Genomic DNA, 21,045 nt, shown 5'->3' with positions numbered 1-21,045 from the left:
TGCTGAGAAAGAGAAAGACAGACAGAAAGAATAAATGTGAAGTTCGGTGGGTAGGGAGGTGGTGGGAAGGAAGGATGTGGAGGAGTTGGGGAGGGGAAGGAATATGATCAAAATATATTATGTGGAAATTAGATTTTTTATTTCTATTTATTTATTCTTATTTTATTTTACATTTATTTATTTTGTGGTTTTCAGGACAGGGCTTTTTCTGTGTAACAGTTCTAGCTGTCCTGGAACTTACTATGTAGGCCAGGCTGGCCTCCAACTCACAGAGATCCACCTGCTTCTGCCTCCAGAGTACAGGAACAAAAGGCATGCGCCATCACGTCCTACTGGAAATTAGATTTTTAATTTAAAAGAAAAGTTCCTGCTGGGCAGGGTGGCATACACCTTTAATCCCAGCACTTGAGAGGCAGAGGCAGATGGATCTCTGTGAGTTCGAGGCCAGCTTGGTCTACAGAATGAGTGCCAGGACAGGCTCCAAAGCTACAGAGAAACTCTGTCTTGAAAAACAAAAACAAGTTCCTATAGTTATATGTACTTGTAACCTAAGCACTATTAGGGCAAGGGACATAGATAAGGGTAGTGCTGGGGTTTGCCAGGACCTCACAAGCCCAGGTTCAGTGAGAGTCCCCATCTCAAGGGATTAAGGCAAAGGGCAACAAAAAAGGACACTTGAGTACCTCTCCTTTGGACTCCTCACACTCAGACACACACACACACACACACACACACACACACTGCACACATACATGCACATATCATAGTCAAAGGAAGTTGCCTTCTTTACAGAAAATTCTATGAAATGAAGCTTTCCCTTATGGTAGGGCTTGAACGGTTTCTGTTCAGATGAATTCACCAAGCACCGGAAATCAACACCCTTACTCCTTTGACCTCTGCTCATGGAAAGACACTAGTTCTGAGGTCAGAGGAGTAGCCCAGAGTCACAGATAGTGACAGTGAAGACAAGGGAAGACCACAATGTGCGGTTCCTTTTTAAAGCCCCAGCTGTCAGCTAAGTGGGGACATGACCAGTGTTTGTAAATCTGAACCCAGAACAACAAATGCATTTTACAGTGTGGCCTGGCACATTTGTTATCTATAGGTAGAAAGCTGAAAAACATCTCTACCAAACCAAACACTGCTCATCTTTTATCACATTCAGTATCTTCTAGCATTTCTATGTTATTCTCTTCTATTATTTAATTTAAAAATGCAGTTATGACCCACTAAATTGATTTCACAACCTGATAAGTAAGCACTCCGTTTAGACCTCATCTCTCTCTGTCTACTTTTCTTTTGTCATCTGTTAATTCGCTCTCTCTTCTGTCCAAGTATGGAAAGATAGAACAATAGCAATTACCCCTATGTGCTCACCTGATAAAAAGAACAGAGAAACTGAGACAGGAGTGTGTAAATGCTCTACCGCAGGACCATAGCCCCAACCTGCCATAAACTTCCCCTTTTGAGATGCCCAGAATGACCTTGAACTTGCTATCCTGAGCTCCTGAGTAGGTAGAATTTACAGGTCTATACACCACCAGGCCCAATACGACACATCATTCTTTACCAACAATCTGAAACCTGATTTTTGAAGATTGACTCGAAGCTGAATAGGATCATAAAACTTTCACCTCCTCTATTGTCTGATCTACAAAGGGCTAGAAGAAAATAGTGCGATACAGAAGATGTTTGCATAGTTTTAGTCAGAGATTTAAAATGACTTGCTAGGCGCTCCCACCCTAACACCACTGCCCCTCCCTCTGTGACCTTTTGACCCCCTGTTCCAACAACACCTTGGAGGGTGACTGCCCAATACTCAGCAGCAGACAGCTGCTCCAGATACCGGGACTCATTTCTCTGCCTACTACACGCACGTTAAATAAACAGTATTTTTAGAGTTTACTTTTCCTAACTTTAAAACCCACATCACCCTGTATTCCCATGAATACGGTATATGTTCATCCTCGAGTTCTTTGCTGTAAGTTTGCCCATCCTGAAATTCTAGGAGGGCTGGAAACAGGCGGCTTTCATTAGATGAATGTTTGAGAGTGCATCATGAAGAAGGAAGACATCTAAAAAGAACTCAAAACCGAAGCAGAGCAGTCTTCTCGAATCAGCAACTGCCATTGCCCTTTTCTGTCCTCACTGGGCCTGGTCCAGGGGCCTTGGAAGAACAATGAAGTGTCACAAGGATACTTGGAAAGACAATTCAAAACAGAAGGTGGCTTTGGATTTCTCATTCCAAAACCAGAGACAGGAATTGTGAGGGAAGCAGACTGAAATGCTTTCATTTGTAAGGCATAGATTTTTTAGCAGATGGGAGAGTGGAATCCATGAAGATGACAGAACTTCAGGAGCTTGGCATTATTTATGTTCCCCTTTAAAACTTGGCTGGAGACATATTTCATTTATCCAAGCCATTCCAAAACATTGTATCAAAGGAAATTTAATTTACAATTCAGAGTTCCACATAGTATGCAGGAAATACTTCTCTCTTCCCCCTCCAAAATACACCATGAATTTTTTGATGCATATTTGTTATGCTAAACTGACTGCCCAAGTAAAGTTATTCTGTATTTGCTTCAAGAAGCTTGCTTCTTATCTTCAAGCGCCAGTCACGTAAGACACGCAGGTATTTGTAGCAATTTTTAAATCTTTGATAGTCTAGAAAGCTCCCTGCTTAATCTCTTTTCATTGCTTAGCTCTTAAGTATATTGAAGGTTTTCAGGAATGGTTACTTGCATGATAATTGATTATTGATTAACAGATTTTTCAGAAGCGAAATCTGCTCACAGCCAGAAAAATCGATGGCCCTCCACCCTCTATTACAACATGCCTGCCTTCCCTGGACCACTTTTCCGGGAGTGGAGGGAGGCTTTGCATTGCCAGATCAGCTCTCTAGCTAATCCTTCCTGTGACTACATGGGTTGGCCCTTGGGTGGACCGAAGGCATGGAGAGGAATTGATCAGAGGCTTTCCATAATTACATCCCTGTATTAAATAGTGTCCACCTCAAACCAAGTACTTTGTCTCAAGTCAACACAAGAAAGCTAGGGAAAGTCAACATGGGTAACAAGAAGTGTTCTATGGGCAACTCCTGAACAGAATGAAAAGGCAAGGTGGTCTTTTGGAAGCATGGTTTGGATCTTGCCACTGTGGTTATTAGCTGTCAGACACTGAGCAAATCATTCACTTCTTTGGGCTCTTGTTTCTTTGCCTACAAATTAGTATCAAGGATATCTATGTTAGGCCATACCATGGAATTAAATGAATATGAACATCAGGACTTTATGAACATGGATGAACATGGAGGTTAATTCAAAGTATATAAAACATATGGACATATTGTTGTACCTGTGAGAGCCATCGTGGTATTTTACAAGGACACAATATAGGTTTTCTTTTGGATTCCAGGATTCTGATGGCAGGGTTTTGCCTAATACAGATGTTGAGATGAGATGTCAAGTGAGCAAAGAGAGGCCGGTGAGATCACTATCTTTATGACTCCTCTGGAATGTGTTTTTCAAACATGTTAGACAAATACACGGCAGTTGTAACAAACTCCCATTCCCAAATGACTTCTCATCTCCCATCGCCTCAATGCCCTTTTCTCCCCTATATTTTAAACTAAATGACAAGAGTCTATACAAACTTTCCCTTTCTAAACATTCGGGACATTCCTGCCAAGATTTCCCTTTCTACAAAGTGATTTAGTACTCTAACCTTGCCCCAGGCTCTCTTCACGTGTGTGTTTAGTCTCTGCTGTAGAACTTGGTCTCTCATATTTCATCGTGTGGCAGGGAGAGGATGGTTACAGAGTTCAGGTGTGGGAGAGGAAGAACAGTGTCCTGCTTGCTGGAGGTTTGCCTTCCGGAATTCTCCTATCACTTTCCTGGCCCCACTGGTTCCAAGGCCTTTGTGTGAGGAATAACTTGTGCACATCTGCCCCGCTGTTTCCCTGACAACAGTATATGGCCTTGTTCTTGGTGGTGTCTTTAGTTCTAGAAGCTGAAAGTATTCTATGAGCAGGAGTAAGCAAGTGGTCCTGTGTGGGGCATCAGACTTCCTTTGGGAGAAGGACTTCCATGGAGAATTGGTTAGTGATGGGATTGTCTTTGGTTAAAACAATAGCAGCTCATTTTCTCTCAAAACTCAAGGAGCCACTATGCAGAAATGGATGAAACCTCTTATTGATTAATGGTTCTCTCTCTTTCTTTCTCTCAGCAATCTTACTTTAAATATCAATCACAGTTCCCTCTCCCATCCTCCCATGCTCCTCACCGACTCCCTATCCTACTCCCCAGGGAGGGTGAGGCCTTCCATGGGGATCATCAAAGTCTGTCACATCATTTGGGGCAGAGCCTGGGCCCTCCTCCATGTATCTGGGCTGAGAGAGCATCCCTCCTTGGGCAATGGGCTCCCAAAGTCCATCTGTGCACTGGGTTTTCATTCTGTGCTTATTGCTAAGAAAATTCCTTCTGGGTGATTGCCCTTCTTGTTTCAAGGTTAAAAAACATGAAAAGATACTTTCATGTTGGTCTTTATGCAAAGCATAAACAAAACAAAACAAAAAACCTATAAACCATTTCCTGAAGGTATTGTCCCTATAACCATGGGTACTGTGATGATGTCCCCATCCCTCTGGCCAGGGGTGGGGGTATGGAAGCCTCCTCCTCTGTCTGCAACTTTGGACCCAATGCTACCCTGACCACCAGTGTTCTCTCTAAATAGCTTATAGGCTGGCGGTCATGGACAGAAGCATCAGAGAAGACATCTGAGAAGGACCACAGGGTAGGAGGCAGAGGAAAACAGAGCTTCCTCTGAGAGGAAGGAAATACTGCCATCTGGTCCCTCCTTGCAGAGCTATCAGCCATCACACTTACGCTGCTCACTATACAGGGAAAGAGCCAGAAGGATGGTGTAGTTCTGTGACATCAAGTCAGGCAATCCTGCAAGAGAGTGGGCCCCTTTGCGGAGATATCATTGCAATCACAGCAAAGTAAAGCTATCTTGGGGCATGAATCAGTCCTGACAATGAAAATGGGGAAACGAACAACATCTGATGAGAACTTATTAGACCAGTTATAATGTCTCAGAAGTGCTGAGTGGTACCATCCCAGTAAATGGACACTTAAGTCTAGCTTCCAAAGATAAGAGGTCAAGGTCATGCATTGAAGCCAGTCAGCCTCTTCATCTGTGAGAACTGTGGCTGTTTGTCTCAGGGGCAACAAATTTACAAAACTTAGTTACATAAGATCTTTAGGCTTTAGGGGATTATTAAGTAAGTGCTTATGAAAACTATAAATTATACAATTTATGATTAGAATTATAAATTGAAAGTTGTAACTTCAATCCCTCCTTCAATACCTCTGTATCAACATTTTTAGGCAAAGTTAGTCACTTAACCATCATGAATATTTCTTTTCAATACTTACCCTAAATATGTTTGTATAAATGTGGGCACTAATATCTATCATTGAAATACACTAATGGGTCTGGAGAGATGGCACAGTAGTTAAAAGCCATGGCTATCCTTCAAAAGGACCCAGGTTCAATTCCCAGCATCCTCATGGCAGCTCACAACTGTGTAACTGCAATTCCAGGGGATTCAGACCCTCACACAAACAAAGATGCTCACAAAACACCAGTGCACATGAAATAAAAGTAAATAAACCATTAAAGAGAAAAGAAACACGCTATTTTTATATTTTAATACGTTTATGACAATACAACTTAAATAGTAAATAATGGGCTGGATAGATGGGTCAGCAGTTAGTGCTTCTGTTCTTCCAGAAGACCCAAGTTCAGTCCCCACATTGGGCAGTCCATAACTGTAGATCCTGGGGCTCTAATGGCCTCTTCCAGACTTTGTGAGCATTCATTCGCATTCTCTCTCTCTCTCTCTCTCTCTCTCTCTCTCTCTCTCTCTCTCGCACACACACATTCACACACACGCATGCACGCACACACGCACGCACACACGCACCAGTAAAGAAAGTATGCTGATTAACTATGACTAGATTACACAATAATTAGATTTCAGTACTACGATAGGATTGGAAAGATAAAGAAAGGAAATGGAAAGAGTTAAGGAAACCAGAGCTCCCATGTTGTCATAGCTAAGTTAGTCTTTGGGGGTTTCTTTCTCACTGTTCTCCAGCCCAGCAAACCCTAAGACATTAGTTTGCACCAGTGGGAGCCCTTAAAGCCATCTGTCTCTTTTCACCTAAATTAACACTGGACCTCTCTGTAAGTAGACAGAGTATGACTTGAAAACAAGGAGAAGGGGTATTTTTAACATGCCATGAGGTGTCTGTAAGACAAGGAAGATGGACATGGAATAAAAGAATAATGAGAAGTCCACAAAAAAGATGTTTTCAACTTTATTAAATGAGATGAAATAAAGCAGCAGAGACGTGTTGTGATACTTTAGTTTTTAGAGCCCAATGTTTGCCTGAAACACAAATTGAAGATAGCTTGGCAAGTGCTTGTAATAAAAACAAATGGAACATAAAAGACATCTAGATGACTCCACTATGCACATATAAAATAATAAATTTTAAGAAAGAACTCAATGACAGCCTGTGTATGTGACTCACCTTGGTACTTAGACTTAGGTAGACTTAAACTATCCTGATGGAAATCTCTTCAAATAATTCTGTACACATACTCAAACACACAAACACACACTACCCACACATGTAGGTTCTCCAAATAATAATAACTGAGGGAAGAAATTAATTGTACCTCAAGCTTTTAGGAAGCTGGTGTCCTTGGCCCCATGAAAGCAATCTGGTGTAGAACATGCGTGATCACATGTTCACTGACAAATTCTCACAGTGGGTATTTCTGGGAGGGATGAGGGAAAGCGGATGTAGAAGGGAACGCTGTTCCCCTTGTCTTCCATCAGAGAACCCCTTGGACTGACTTCCTGAAAATCTTCTGTTTGCCTTCCCCAGGAATGGCGGCCCTAGATAGTAAGGCATCGGGGAAGATGGGCATGAGAGCTGTAGTCTATTACATGACCACCACCATCATTGCTGTGGTGATTGGCATAATTATTGTCATCATCATCCATCCGGGAAAGGGCACAAAGGAAAACATGTACAGAGAAGGTAAAATTGTGCAAGTGACTGCTGCCGATGCCTTCCTGGATTTAATCAGGTATGTCCTTGTAACCCGTCCCTGGGGTATATAAGATACAAAGATGTATCTGACGGAACCAGCCTGTCAGGCTTGAAATGGAATTCACATCTCTCCCTTCCTTCTAACAGAAGTTGATGTTGAGGATCTATCTTCTGATCTGTCAGATGTGAAATGAACAATAAGTGGATGAACTGGAGAGGCCTGCTGTGGGATTCAAAAAAAAAAAAAAAATCTCCTCTCTAAATTGTCTCCACTGTGCAGTTACCCTGGACTAACTGGATAATTCTTAATGCTCTTTTCTCAAATCTTGCTCTGTAAGGTAGTTTTTTAGCAAGGTCCTTAGATTCCCACTTTGAAATTAATAGTCTGTATTGTCCACTGCAAACAACAGCGTGGCTCAGAAGGGACCTTCCTGTTCATCTGACCATTCCTGACTAATGCTCATGTACTATTTGTGAAGAAAGGATTTGGCAGATCACTAATAAAAAGTCAGAGGATGCTCTTCAGTAGTGTATCATAAACAAGCTAGACAGATCACAATAGTGTCTTATCAATTGAATGGAACTGATGATCATAAAAGCAAGCCAAAGTTTGAGCCTTTTCCTTCAGCCGCTCTACACACTTGCCCTTGAATCAGTCAGATACACTACATATTCAAAAGGAACTCTGAAAGTCAGTGTGGTGTGATGCAAACTATAATCTCAGTCCTTGGTGACTGACAGAAGAATCATGAATTTGAGTCCTGACTCACCTGGGCTGCATAGCAAGACCCTGTCTCTAAACAGGTTCTGGGAGGCCCCAACATATAATGAGATAAGATGTTTTGTCACCACCCCTGGCTGTGAAGGGACACAGAAAAGGAACTGTTAGCAGAGCCCAGAAAGAGCTGTCATCATAGGCAATGTGCCTCAGAGTAGGAGCTCTCTAACTAGGAGATGAGGGAGCTTCAGTTGAACTGAACCAGGGGACTGATGGATTGTATATATATATATATATATGAACTTTTTTCTTTTATTTCCCTGTAAGCTGTCAGCAAATGCCACTAAACAAAACCAAAACGAGTCAGAAAGCTGTGTTGTCTGTGGCTTAGGTCCTAGGGCTCAGCACAGAATTCGGGATGCATCTAGCAGGGCAAATGGTGGCTATCCTAACACAGCCTCTAGATTCCTGTCTGCTTCACATTCTTCCACTGTGCAGTGCCAGTCTTTCTGATCAAAACTTAACCTTTTCTTCCTCTTTCCATCTTACCTGCAAAGAACCAAAGTTACCTGTGCTAGATTGCTCGTCTGAAAGGCTCCTTCAAGGGACTCATTTCAAGAGTGCATCAAGAGACATTTGCAGAAGAGGGCCTCCTTTTGTGGCACTTCTCCATTCCCACCAGGGACAACCTTGTGTCGTGTCATCCATCTGTTAGCCTCACCCAACCACAATGACACCTTTTCTTGAAAGCCTTTTAATAGAGTAGATCCCAGTGCTCTAAAGGTGACAACTGCCTTATATTCCCTGCACAGAGAGAGCAATAAGGAAGATACATGCTCATGGGGGGGGGGGAGTTAGAGCTAGACAAGGGAAGGGGGAAATTACATAATTATGATTTCAAAAAAATTAAAAGGTATTATAAAAATATCCCTGCAAGTTAGTAACTGATAACTATGCTTTTATTAAGTTCGTGGAACTAAGCACAACTTTTACTATTTTCATGAAGCAATGGTTAGTTTGGGTTAGGAATATTATATTGTCCTTCTTGAGACCTTGTTATCCCCAGTCTAGTTGATCCATCAGAGCATCCTAAGTTTTCTATCCTTTGCCCCAGTAAAAAGTGTGTGGCTGTCCTGCCCCAACTTGGGAATTTATCTTAGAAGCTCTTTGAACATACACTTGCATGATAGAAAACAAAACAAAAAACAAACAAAAAAACCCACAGAGCACAGATTGGGGAAAAAAAGGAAACAGGAGGACCCAGATAGCAACAAGAACAAGACAAGCAATTATAGCCTTAAAGAATGAGTTTGACAGCACACAATCTCTAAAATCCCAAGTTCATGAGTCATGTCTCCTCCTCCCAGTCTTCCATCTTAGAGCCCTACTGACAGTTTAATCCACTCTCCTCCTTAACAGATGAATCACCTGAGACATAAGGGTTGCCATTGGTTTGGCCAGTGTCACAATTCTGAGCAAGACTAGTTTTCCTCCTCAAATAGCATTCTGACACAGTCTCTGAGGAAATGACAAACTTTGCTTAGAGGCCTTAAGTTCAAATATTGGGTTAAGCTCTTCATTGACTCCCCAAAAGCTTCCGACTCTCTGGGATGCTATCTCTATCTTCCTCAAAGCCTGCAGAGGAATAAAAAATATTCTGCGGTACAACTAATCATGTCTTTTGATTCAGATCTTTTTTGATCCCTAGACACATAACACAGTAACAGCATAACCACTTTTGGATAGGTCCAGTGTCAGCCACCTGCTGATAGAAAAAGCATCTCTGTTCTCACTGATTCTTCCAAGCTATGGGGTTTTAATAATCGTCTATTGGCTGACTGAAGCCTCCCATGAGGAGGGTATTTGAGTTGAACTGATGCTTCCCTGAAAAATGTGAATTGCATGGGCCATACAAAGGAATAACCATGTATCCAGTTTCAAGTCACAGTATCTCTGATTTTCCATTTGCTACTTGATTCAATGTGGTCTTTACCTTGGACACAGTGAAGCAGTATTTAAGGATCAAGTTACTACTAGGGAAGTTTTGCAAATGACTGCTCTTTTCTTTGCAGGAACATGTTCCCTCCCAATCTGGTGGAAGCCTGCTTTAAACAGGTAAATGCTCTCCAGCTACCAAGCCACCTTTAAAATTCTTCTCCAGGGACTGGAAAGATTGCTCAGTGGTTATGAGCACTGACTGCCCTTCCAGAGGACCCAAGTTTTCTGTTCCCAGCACCTATGTCCAGTGGCTCATAATCACCAGTAACTTCAGCTCCAGTAGCTCCAACTCCTCTAGCCTTTCCAGGCACCTGGCAGCAGGACCCCCTTCTCTTGCCTTTTCCTTCTCTACAGTAAGAACTATTTCTCTGACCAACTATACGGAAAGTGCCAGGATTACTTGGGAAACTTGGGTGACAATGGCCCTTTACGTGTATTAAAGGTGGCCTAGTTGCCAGGCACATGCATATGGCACACAAACAGCACATTTAGTCTAGGTTATTTTTAAGAGGACTAATCGGGAGGCCCTCTCTTTCTTCCCCTCCTTGGGCTCCCATGCAAAAAGTCACCAAAGTAAGCAAATTCAAATATAAATAAATGCACTAACAACTTGCTTTAAGGTTAGACAGACTATTCTGGTTTCTGGGTTTGATTTAAAAATCACTGGCCTACTTATTAAAAGTCTTGGGGATTCTAGAGAAGAACCATATCAGAGAGGAATGGCATCATCATTTACGGAATGCCTGCTGTGTGCCAAGCACCAATGTTATATTTAGCCCTCACATGAACACGATGAGTAGCACTGTCTTCACTTCACCCACGAGGCCACTATTTTATGAGAATGGGGAATTGTGCAATAAGCACAAGTTCTCACAAGTAGTGAATGACAGACCCAGAATTCAGACCCGTATCCTCCATACTCTTCCTACCGCTTCACATTGCTTCCTAGAAAGCAACACTGACCATCCACCTGGAGGCCATAGTGAGGACTAGGCCTTTGTGCCTCTTTGCCGTTCTGATAGATACAAATATCTTCTAGTATTGGAACATACAGCTCTTTCTAGCCTTACTGAATTAGAAAAGCTCTGTTGCCCAAGTTATGAAATGGGAAATATACTATAGATTAAATGCTACTTCCCAAACGCTGCTCTAAGCGGTGTCAATTCACCTAACCTTTCTGTTTGGAACATACAAATTAAAACCAAACCCTGATCTCTGAGAACTGGGTTTTACACATGCAAGACACCATCTTTCCCTGCTCCTTTAAGACTACTTGTAAAAGCTAATATACAAGTGGATTGCAAGATCAAATCACACTCCCTTCCTAAGAAAGAAAAAAGAAAAAAACACAAGAAGCCAATAGAATGCAGGAGGATTACAAGTCCAAGGCTAGCCTGGGTACAGAGTGAGTTCAAGTGTACCCTGGGTGATTGAATGAGGCATTGTCTCACAGCAAGAAGCAAAGGGCAATCAAGGTGGTTTAACTTGAACTCAATCCCTGGGACCCACATGCTGGAAGGAAAGAAATGACTCTTCCCACATTGCTCTCTGATATCCACATATACACCATAGCATGTATCCCTACCCCCACCAGGTTAATAAATGCAACAAAAATTTAATTAAATACAAATGTGTGTGTGTGTGTGTGTGTGTGTGTGTGTGTATGCATGCATGCATGTATAACAAAAAGAGGGATGTGGATACATTCTAGGTAAAGAATGTCTATAGAGCACGTGCAAGACCATGAGTTTAGTTCCCAGGACCAAAAATGCTCAGACAGCCAAAAATCTGACTTCTTTTATTCAAGAACTACAGTAACAATAAAGAATAAAATTTTTTAATCCAGCAAACCCACCCAGCATCGTAAATCTGTCTGTTCATGCTCTGGCATCAAAACTGCTGGTTTCTACATCTTTTAGATGGGGAAAGTATTGACCTTGATGGACTTGCATTCAATTTGAAAGCATTTGCAGGGCTGCACTGGGGAAGCAGATGTGTTGCCCTAAGATCTATATGGCTTAGGCTAGAATGCAAATAAGGTTTCTGAGGAGGCTTTAAACTGTGCCTCCTCAGTGTAAGACTCAGGAGGTTTAAGACAGGATGAGCAGGTCTGAAAATGTACCCTGGGGAATCCAGAGAATACACAAATGCCCGAGTGAAGAGACCGAGTGTTGACTGTAATAGAATTTTATGTGTTTTGAAAATAACAGGCAATCCACAATATTGACAGCTGACCATGCCCTTGTTTGGATATGGTGGTTTCCCAATAGACTAGAAAGTCTCCTGCTCATTCTTGGTACAAAAATAGCAAAGTACTTCATGTGTGGCCATGCCTTCCTACCTAGATTCCAAACACAGTCAGCATTCGCACACCATTACTCACTGTTTTACTATCAATGCTATCAAGGCTAGGGCAGCAATTCCACTTTTCTGGAGATCACAGAGGAATAGGCTTAACTGTGGCTCCTGCAATGTTCTAGGCCCTTGCTGACTGCACATCTAGCAGGAGCTATGGGGGAAAGGCTTGACTTAGGGGGAAAATGACTTGGAGCAAGGTTATCATCACCAGTTACTAAGAGGGAGCTATTAAGAATAGGAATTTATAACATCAGGAATGACTTGAAGACTGGTCATTTGAGGATTTTTTTTCCTGTCCTCTGAAGTGTCTAACCAAGTCTACTCCTGAAGGGCATTGTCACTGAACACCATTAGTCCACATTAATGCTGTACTTCACATTTTACAAAATGTTGTCACTTGTGGTGCTTGATTTGGTCATTGCCACAACCCTATGAGGTAAAATCAGTGGTTATCCTATTTCACAGCTGTGGGATATGAAATAAAGTATGGATAGTTATGTGTACATGGTCTCCATAGAAGACAAAAGGACTTAGGAATATTTGAGTTTGTGGCTCTTTGAAAATCTCGTTATAGTCATTTTACTAAGATTTTAGAAGAAAGCAAATGTATGTGTGTATGTTGAGTCTGACATCTTTAGCCAGGTATTCCCTGCTTATTGTAATTTGTTATGTATTTGAGTGTATATGTACACATTGTGATTCATATGTATTTCACTGTGTGTGTGTATATATACGTGTGTGTGTGTGTATCTGTTGAGAAACAGGTATCTGCCACAAACATGATAGACAGTACATCAGTACATAGGTAGGTATAAAGATAAATACCACCTGTAATGCTGTCCTTTGAATACAAAATAACATATATCATGATAGAAAACTTGGACAGCAATGAATTATAAAAAGACAAATAAAAATCACTTGGTTCTTATTTTGCTTCTTATTTTTAAGTTTAAAACCAGCTATGAAAAGAGGAGTTTTAAAGTGCCCATCCAGGCCAATGAAACACTCCTGGGCGCCGTGATCAACAATGTGTCAGAGGCCATGGAAACCCTGACCCGCATCCGGGAGGAGATGATACCCGTTCCTGGATCTGTAAATGGGGTCAATGCCCTGGGCCTAGTTGTCTTCTCCATGTGCTTTGGTTTTGTGATTGGAAACATGAAGGAGCAGGGACAAGCACTGAGAGATTTCTTTGACTCTCTTAATGAAGCCATCATGAGATTGGTAGCGGTGATAATGTGGTACGTATTTCTGAGTTTCCTATCTGTGTACAAGCTGGGTACCATTGTTTATTGCAATGGGTGTGTGTTCTGTTCTGTTCTGAGAAAGATGCCACCAAGCCAGATGGATAGTTGCAGAGATCTTTTTCTAGAAACCACAGAAAGTTGGTGTTTTTCTGGCACTGTGGAAGTCCTGAACCCAAATGTACTTCATTGTTTTGAAAAGGTTCAGCTTCCTTACCCCATCCACCCACTTGACACGTGTCTAGTTATTCATTCACACAGTTGTTGAGTTTCTACTCTACAATAAGAATAGAGTACCAAGCATACTAGCTGTAGCAACACTGACAGCAGGCAAGGGTACACTGGGTCTCACATACCTTTAAGGAAGACAAACAATGAACAAGCAAATAAATATCATATTCCTGACTCTCCCAAGTGTGGTGAAAAGAGGTGGGGGGGAATTTGCTTTGGGTGGCACAGAAAGTCTTGGGGTGACTTTTATGCTCAGATCAAAATGACTTGGTACATCCAGTTGGACAAAAAGAGAATTCCTAGTAGGAGAAAACAAACACGGACCCCGGATCATTGGAGGAGGAGCCAAGAGTGCATTTTTCCCTTCTGTTTGAACCCTAAGGAAGGAATGTGTGTGGCAGAGCTGTAGCAGCCTACAGAAGGGCTCACAGGAAGTATCATGGACTGCTAAGCCACAACTTATAACAGAATTCAGAGCAAGAGACAAAAGAAAGACTAAGTCCCAAGGGGGTGAGCTTTGACTTTGGAAAGTAAACTGTCCCCAGCAGGGAGAGGGCAATGGCTTGGCGTATGTCTTGTGTGGGAGTTGCTTTTTTTTTTTTTTTTTCATTTTTGATTTTTAATATCTAGGGTCCTTCTTGGCACCTAGTGCAGGAAGGCATCAATCGCTGCGAAAAGCATTCACTCACCGACATGATTAAAAATATCCTTTGTCTCTAATGCCCCCAAAGCCCATAGGAATCCACTTTTTAGGAGTTTGCACAAGATGAATAAGAACTTGGCACGAAGACAGGTCAGAATGTGGTCCCCACAGGAGCCTTCACTTGGAAGGCCCCTTTGAAATCCTGGCCAGGCTGAAAGTGGACATTTATCTTCATATTATTAAAATACCTCCACCTTTCACCCCTTCTGTGAAAGGAGCCCATTCAAGGCCACTGAATGAACCTCACATGTAGCTTTTCCAGCTATACATTCGCCTACACATTCAACACTGAATTATTACATTTCTTAGAACAGGTACTCCTGCGATTTCCTGGCCTGCATTTTTAGAGGACCTTTGAAAGGAGCATTGTATGTCTTGAGATACAGCAAGTCCTCTGCAGTTCCCAGCAGACCCTTCTCTTAAGGGTGATTGGCTTCCGTCTTGGGCAGTGTGTTTCATTTTAGCTTAGTGCACACATCACGCAAAAGGAGTTGAAAGTCAGCCTTTGAGCAAATAGGGTTAGTCCAGCGTGTATGAGTAGCCGTAGGGTCATTTGCCCATTCTTGCAGGGACTGTGAGTAACAGCCTGTGGATAATTACTTAATTCGAATGCCTATAACCTGACTGCAGTCACACATCCCCACACTTTATTAATTTTAATAGCTCTGGGTTTATTTTATGGTCTTCTATTTATGGTAGTATTTAGTTTGCACAGTAACATAAAATTTCCTGTGAAAGGAAATGTACTTAAGTATAAAAGGTGACTTGAAGAAAGTCACTAAGTAATGTATTTTAAGTGGGACATAGCTGTGGAAGAAAGCAATGAATGAGGGCCTAGAACAGTGGCTCTCAGCCTTCCTAAAGCTGTGACACTTTGATACAGTTCCTCATGCTGTGGTGATCCCCAAGCGTAAAATTATTTCTGTGCTACCACACAACTATAGTTTGCTACTGTTGTGAATTGTAATGTAAGTATCTGTGTTTTCTAATGGTCTTAGGTGACCTCCATAAAAATTGTTCAACCTCCTAAAGGAACCATGACCCACGCATTGAGAAACACTGCCCTAGAGTAAGAAAGCTGACCACATGACCCCTGGCAAGGCATAGCATAGCATGGCATAGCGTGATGCCTGCTTTAGCTTGGGAAGCAGGCTGCAGTATGGAAAATGTTCTGAAAAGTGTGGATATCGATAGAGTGGTTTGTTCCAGGTGCCTAGCAGGAGTCGAGAGGGAAAGGGAGTGGCAGGCATCTGAAGACCCAAGCAGGGACCCAATTGTGTCTAGGAAAATGGAGATGAGGATCAAAAATTCTTCTCCCTTCTAAGGTCTAGGGCTGGTGGGTATCGAGTAGGGTATCCTAGAGTAATTCAGAGTAATTTAGAAATATCTGGGGAATTTTGAATTTTAAACAGAAAAGAATGGCTGCTGTAGTTTCTACAGGACTCGGTTTGGAAATTCCCCATCTTTCCCTCTTTGTTTTTGTTTTGTTTTTCTCCAGAACTTGGTAATTTACATGCAATAGCTTATAGGAGCCAAACCTCCAATTGAACGTGTGTTCTTTCCATAGGTATGCACCTCTGGGCATCCTCTTCTTGATCGCAGGGAAAATTGTTGAGATGGAAGACATGGGTGTGATTGGGGGGCAGCTTGCCATGTACACAGTGACAGTCATCGTTGGCCTCCTCATTCACGCTGTCATCGTCCTGCCACTCCTCTACTTCCTGGTCACCCGGAAGAACCCCTGGGTTTTCATTGGAGGGTTGCTGCAAGCGCTCATCACAGCTCTGGGGACCTCCTCCAGGTATGTGGCTTACTCCTCTAAGAAAGTGTGTCTAAACCTTTGCCATGAGCCTGAGCCTCTTGGGGTGAGGATAAGTAGAGGCATTTTATTCTGGTTTTTAGATTTCAGGAATATTGAATTGGCTTTGTTCACCTCTGATATTGGTCATACCTCCTTGGGGTCCCGGGAATGGCTATCTGTAAATCCTTTGGGTGGGCAAAGGGAAAGGAATAGGCCTTTCCTGCTCACGGGCTTCCTATCTTCCATTGATGTCTGCCATAGAGAAAAGGGAGAAAATGAAGTGCCCCAGGCATCCGAGGTATGGGAATAATCACAAGTAAAGTCCTCAGAGGAATCCAGGCACAGAAGTGGCTGAGTGACCCTGTGGGGGCACCACACTTCTCCTAACCCTCTCTTTAGACAAATGCTGACCCAGTCAGGACATGAGAGAGGAAGGAACTGTCTGTGCAAAAGACCAAAGGCAAAACACAGAACTATTGGGTGACTCAGCTGACATGCCCTGTTTTGCTGTCCTCAGTTCTGCCACCTTACCTATCACTTTCAAGTGCCTGGAAGAGAACAACGGTGTGGACAAACGTATCACCAGATTCGTGCTCCCAGTGGGGGCCACCATTAACATGGATGGGACCGCCCTCTATGAGGCTTTGGCTGCCATTTTCATCGCTCAAGTTAACAACTTTGACCTAAACTTTGGACAGATTATTACAATAAGGTACAAGTGAAGATTTTCTTCAGGATGATTTTAACAGATGAAAGAGCGCAGGAAGTAGGGTGAAGAAATTGATCGGGAAGGGGCTCACACATAAACAGGAGGCTGGAGTTGGAGGGAGTAGTTTTGGGTTTACCTGGATGTGTTTTTCAGCTATTTAACTTCAGGCATGTATGTTCATTCCAATAATACAGAAGTGTATGGCATGGAAAGGACAACTTCCCTGTTACCATATCAAATCTTTCTGTTAGGTAACTACTGTCCATGACTGACCCCCAAAGACCTTTTCTGATGCACAGCTATGTACACACCTCTTTTTAGTAATAAACCATACCACACATACCATGTACTCCTTGATTGGTTTGCTCATCAATACAGAATTTACAGATATACCTGGCTCATCTTTTAATGTCTACAAAATATACAGTATGGATAATTCTGTTTTAGAAGCATTAAAGTTATACTCCACTTTTGCAAACATAAAACTATGTCTATAGGCAATATTGGAAAATGAAAATACACTTGAAAACTAGATTAGCTTATTCTCTTGAGTTAGTTTTTACACAGTATAAGATAAATCATAGATCATACAGGTAAGGCAAAAAACTCAATTTTACGGACAAGCATTGAACCCACACTTAATATATCCAGTGAAAAATAATTGTCCTTATTGTACTTTCCTCAAATCTCTTAGTTTCCTCCTGCAGAGGTTCCTATCATTTCTCGGGGTTTTCCTTGTACCTGGAAAGACAGCGCACGGGCCTGTGTAGATTTAACCCTTTGCCCTTTCTTGCCTACTGGAGCAAAAAAGACTAAGGGCAGCAGGAGGCTTTAAGATTCCTGATTCAGATCAACTACACCCGTCATTACTGTGGTCGTGAATTTAACTAATAGTAACGATATTAGAATTGGACTTTGGTGTTCACAGTTCTTTATGTAATATGTCCCTCCACATATAGAAAATGTAAAATGATATTACAATATCTTCTACCTACACCTACAAATTAACATTTTGCCACACCTGAGCTCTCTCTCCCTTTCTCACTGCCTTCTTCCTTCCCTACTCCTCTCACGATATCACTTGTATCGTGATAGGATTCAGCATTCATGTCCTAATTATAAGGATATTCTTCTACATGCCCACAATAATATAACCTCAAAAGTACTTCCAAAATACCCATCCTTCTTCAGATTTCCCCAGCTACACCCCAAAATGAAATGTCTTTTGCAGCTTTTTTTTTTCTCTGTCTCAGATCATGATTAATCTCAATTTTTATGCCTTATAGTATGTTTTGGATCTCTCTTAATCTCCATCACTCACCCCACATTTTTCTTAAGTTTATTATGTTTATTTCTTATGTTTACTTAGTTATGTTATATTCTGTGTGCATGTCTATGTTGTTAGGAAGGGATAATAGCTGTGGTATACATTAGAGTGAAATGATGAAGTTAGGTTACTATGACCAGGGATCATAGGCTGACCAGGGATTGGGATCCTTGGCTGACCAGGGATCAGGAGGCTCAAGCTAGCCACACCGGAGGCTGGAGATCAGTGTTTCCATGCACCAAATGACCTGTTCTCAGACATATGTTAGTGTATAGGCTGAAGAACCCTGAGTTTAAGACAAAGTCAATTGTCTGTGACTTAATGGCGAAAATGGCATTAGTGGCCTAAACAAGGTACAGATACATTTCTCTTTAAGGTTTACTTCTCAAAGTCTTCAAGGCTGGTTGGTGTTCCACAATGTAAGGAATGAACTCTGAAGTTCCAAAGTCGATGGCTTTTCACCAGTTACTAACTTTTGTCAGTGGGAAGAGGGGAAGTCAGAGGTCGGCCAGTCACCTCCATCTGTATTTCATGAGCCATAATTTAGGAGGCTGGGATGTGTTAACTTCATTCTAGGTGGCCTTACCAACTAGCTATTCTAGTGCCATAACAGGGAAGGAGTATGGGGGAAATCGTAAGCAGTTTAGATCTTGCCAGTACAGTACTTTATTATCCATGAGGAGGCAGTTTCACATGCTCTCATCACCCTACCAAATAAGTCTCTCTCTCTCTCTCTCTCTCTCTCTCTCTCTCTCTCTCTCTCTCTCTCTCTCTCTCTCTCTCTCACACACACACACACACTCAGACTCACCTGTGAGTTCCTTGCTGGGGCAAATCCCGGGCTTCACACATGCTAGGCAAATGCTCTACCGCTGAGTCACTCCCTTCTGCTTCCTTCTAGACCTTACAAAATGAATGTAAGCGCAAAGAAAAGGACACAGCCACCAGTTTCTTTACTTAAGAACGGTCTCGGTAGTAAAGCCCACTTCACAAGGGCCACTGAGATGATCAAATGCGGCAAACCAGATTCCGCATATCAGCTGACACATAATAAAAAGCGCGTGATCAATTTTAATCAGTATGACTACTAGCTTGTTGCTTTTATTTATTTATTTCCATTTTTCTAATGCAGGCCCTCCACTCAAGCATGGAAACTTGAGTTTTGTGAGGTACTCTCCATTAGGAGGCATTTGTAAACTTTTCTGTTTTGGTCCTTCTATCAACAGCATCACAGCCACGGCTGCAAGCATTGGAGCAGCTGGGATTCCTCAGGCGGGTCTGGTCACCATGGTCATTGTGCTGACATCTGTGGGCCTACCCACAGATGACATCACACTCATCATCGCAGTGGACTGGTTTCTGTGAGTATTTGGGGTCTGTGTTCTGACTCACACGGGCAGCTCCCACCCACAAGCTCATCCCTTTCTTGCACCCCCACAATTCTAGAATAACAAACCGCCTAATGGACTTGGAGAAGAACAGAACACCAGCATGTAATTAAATCTTCCTCCTTACCTACTCTCCAGTCCTTATCTAGAGTCCCAGACTAACATGCCGTGCAAACTCCCTCCTCTCAGCCTGTAGGGCACATCTGGCTACTCTCCCTGCCACTCCATAAAGCCCCTCGCAGTTGGGAAACCTACTGCCTGCAAAGCTGACATAAGTCAGCCAGGCTCTCTTATGGATTGCACAACACATTCCCTCAGCAGCTGGAGCAGCAGACCCCACATGCCTGCTCAGGCCCTTCCTCCTTGTGCTTCCTATTGCAATTGGGGTAATTCAGGACAGATGTTTGTGTCTGAGACCCATAAGGTGAGAGATAGCTGTGCAGACAGAGAGCTTATATCATCAAGTAGAATTGATCTGGCTCTCTGAGGGAAATCCCAAGAAATGTACTCTCCACATCCTTAGACCCCCACCATGTTGGGCCTGTCTTCATGCCTTCTCCCCTCACTCTTCCAGGGATATTGTCTGTCCTTAGTCTCTCATAAATTCCCCTGTACTGGAAATTTTGTGTAAGGGATGCCCGAAGAGAGTACCTAGAGAACACATTGGATGTTGGTGTCCACATGGGATGACTTCACTAGAGCTAGGAAGAGTCCAGTTGTGTACACCATAGGGACACAGCATGAGTTCCCGGGTTACTTGGATCATCACCTCAGGCCCCATGACAGTATCAGCCTACCTAGCCAACATAGTTTCAACCTCCCTAGAAGTGGAGATACCTGAGTCTTCTGCCTTCTGTTGACACTTTAGGGATTAAATTCAATGACAGTAAGAAAGAACTCAGTCCATGGTCTGGCTCTGAGGTATTGATTGCCACCAACACTTTGGGGCTAGGGCCTTAACTAAGTTGACAGTGTTTGCCTAAAGCACATGAGACTCTGTGTTCAGTCTCCAGAACCAATAATAAACTGGGGAGGGAGGGTGCAAACCTGTTATCTCAGCATGTGGTAAGTGAAGTTAGAGGCTGTCCTCTGAGGCCATGTGAGTTCAAAGGCAGCCTGGGCTAAAAGGAACCGTGTCTCAACAAAACCAAAAGGGACTTTGGTAGAATACAAGCTTCATGGGTAAAACTGGTTGAAATGGGGGACATATTAAAGCTATATGGCTTACACACATTACCATAGTGTAAAAACTCATGTTTTCTTTTTATTTATTTATTTATTTTATATAACTAACCCCATTTAAATGAAAACAAACATTTATAGACAATATTTGGGAATTTGGGCGTCGTTCTTTCCAAACTCCTTCCTGCTGGTAAGGGGCGCTGTCATGGGGGATTCTAAGAAGATGCAGAAATCCTGGCTGTAGTCTGCAAGGCTG

General features: G+C 42.4%; 1 protein-coding gene across 2 annotated transcripts in view; it reads left to right on the top strand.

Annotated features, from left to right (window-relative positions):
* Positions 1-21,045, top strand: part of Slc1a3 (solute carrier family 1 member 3) — a 72,728-nt gene that overhangs the window by 50,158 nt on the left and 1,525 nt on the right. Inside the window, exons 1-7 of one of the 2 annotated variants that reach the window (XM_051182524.1) lie at positions 3,995-4,099; positions 6,963-7,167; positions 9,921-9,963; positions 13,153-13,445; positions 15,950-16,183; positions 16,701-16,895; positions 19,446-19,580. In XM_051182524.1, coding sequence (XP_051038481.1) covers positions 6,965-7,167; positions 9,921-9,963; positions 13,153-13,445; positions 15,950-16,183; positions 16,701-16,895; positions 19,446-19,580 — 1,103 coding nt within the window. In that variant the 5' untranslated portion in view covers positions 3,995-4,099; positions 6,963-6,964. Of the gene's footprint in view, positions 1-3,994; positions 4,100-6,962; positions 7,168-9,920; positions 9,964-13,152; positions 13,446-15,949; positions 16,184-16,700; positions 16,896-19,445; positions 19,581-21,045 lie in introns of those variants that run through there. The other variant, XM_051182523.1, reaches the window with a different exon arrangement.

Source organism: Phodopus roborovskii, unplaced genomic scaffold (genome assembly GCF_943737965.1).
Source record: "Phodopus roborovskii unplaced genomic scaffold, PHOROB, whole genome shotgun sequence".
NCBI classification, from domain to species: Eukaryota; Metazoa; Chordata; class Mammalia; order Rodentia; family Cricetidae; genus Phodopus; species Phodopus roborovskii.
This window is presented reverse-complemented; position numbering and strand designations above follow the sequence as displayed.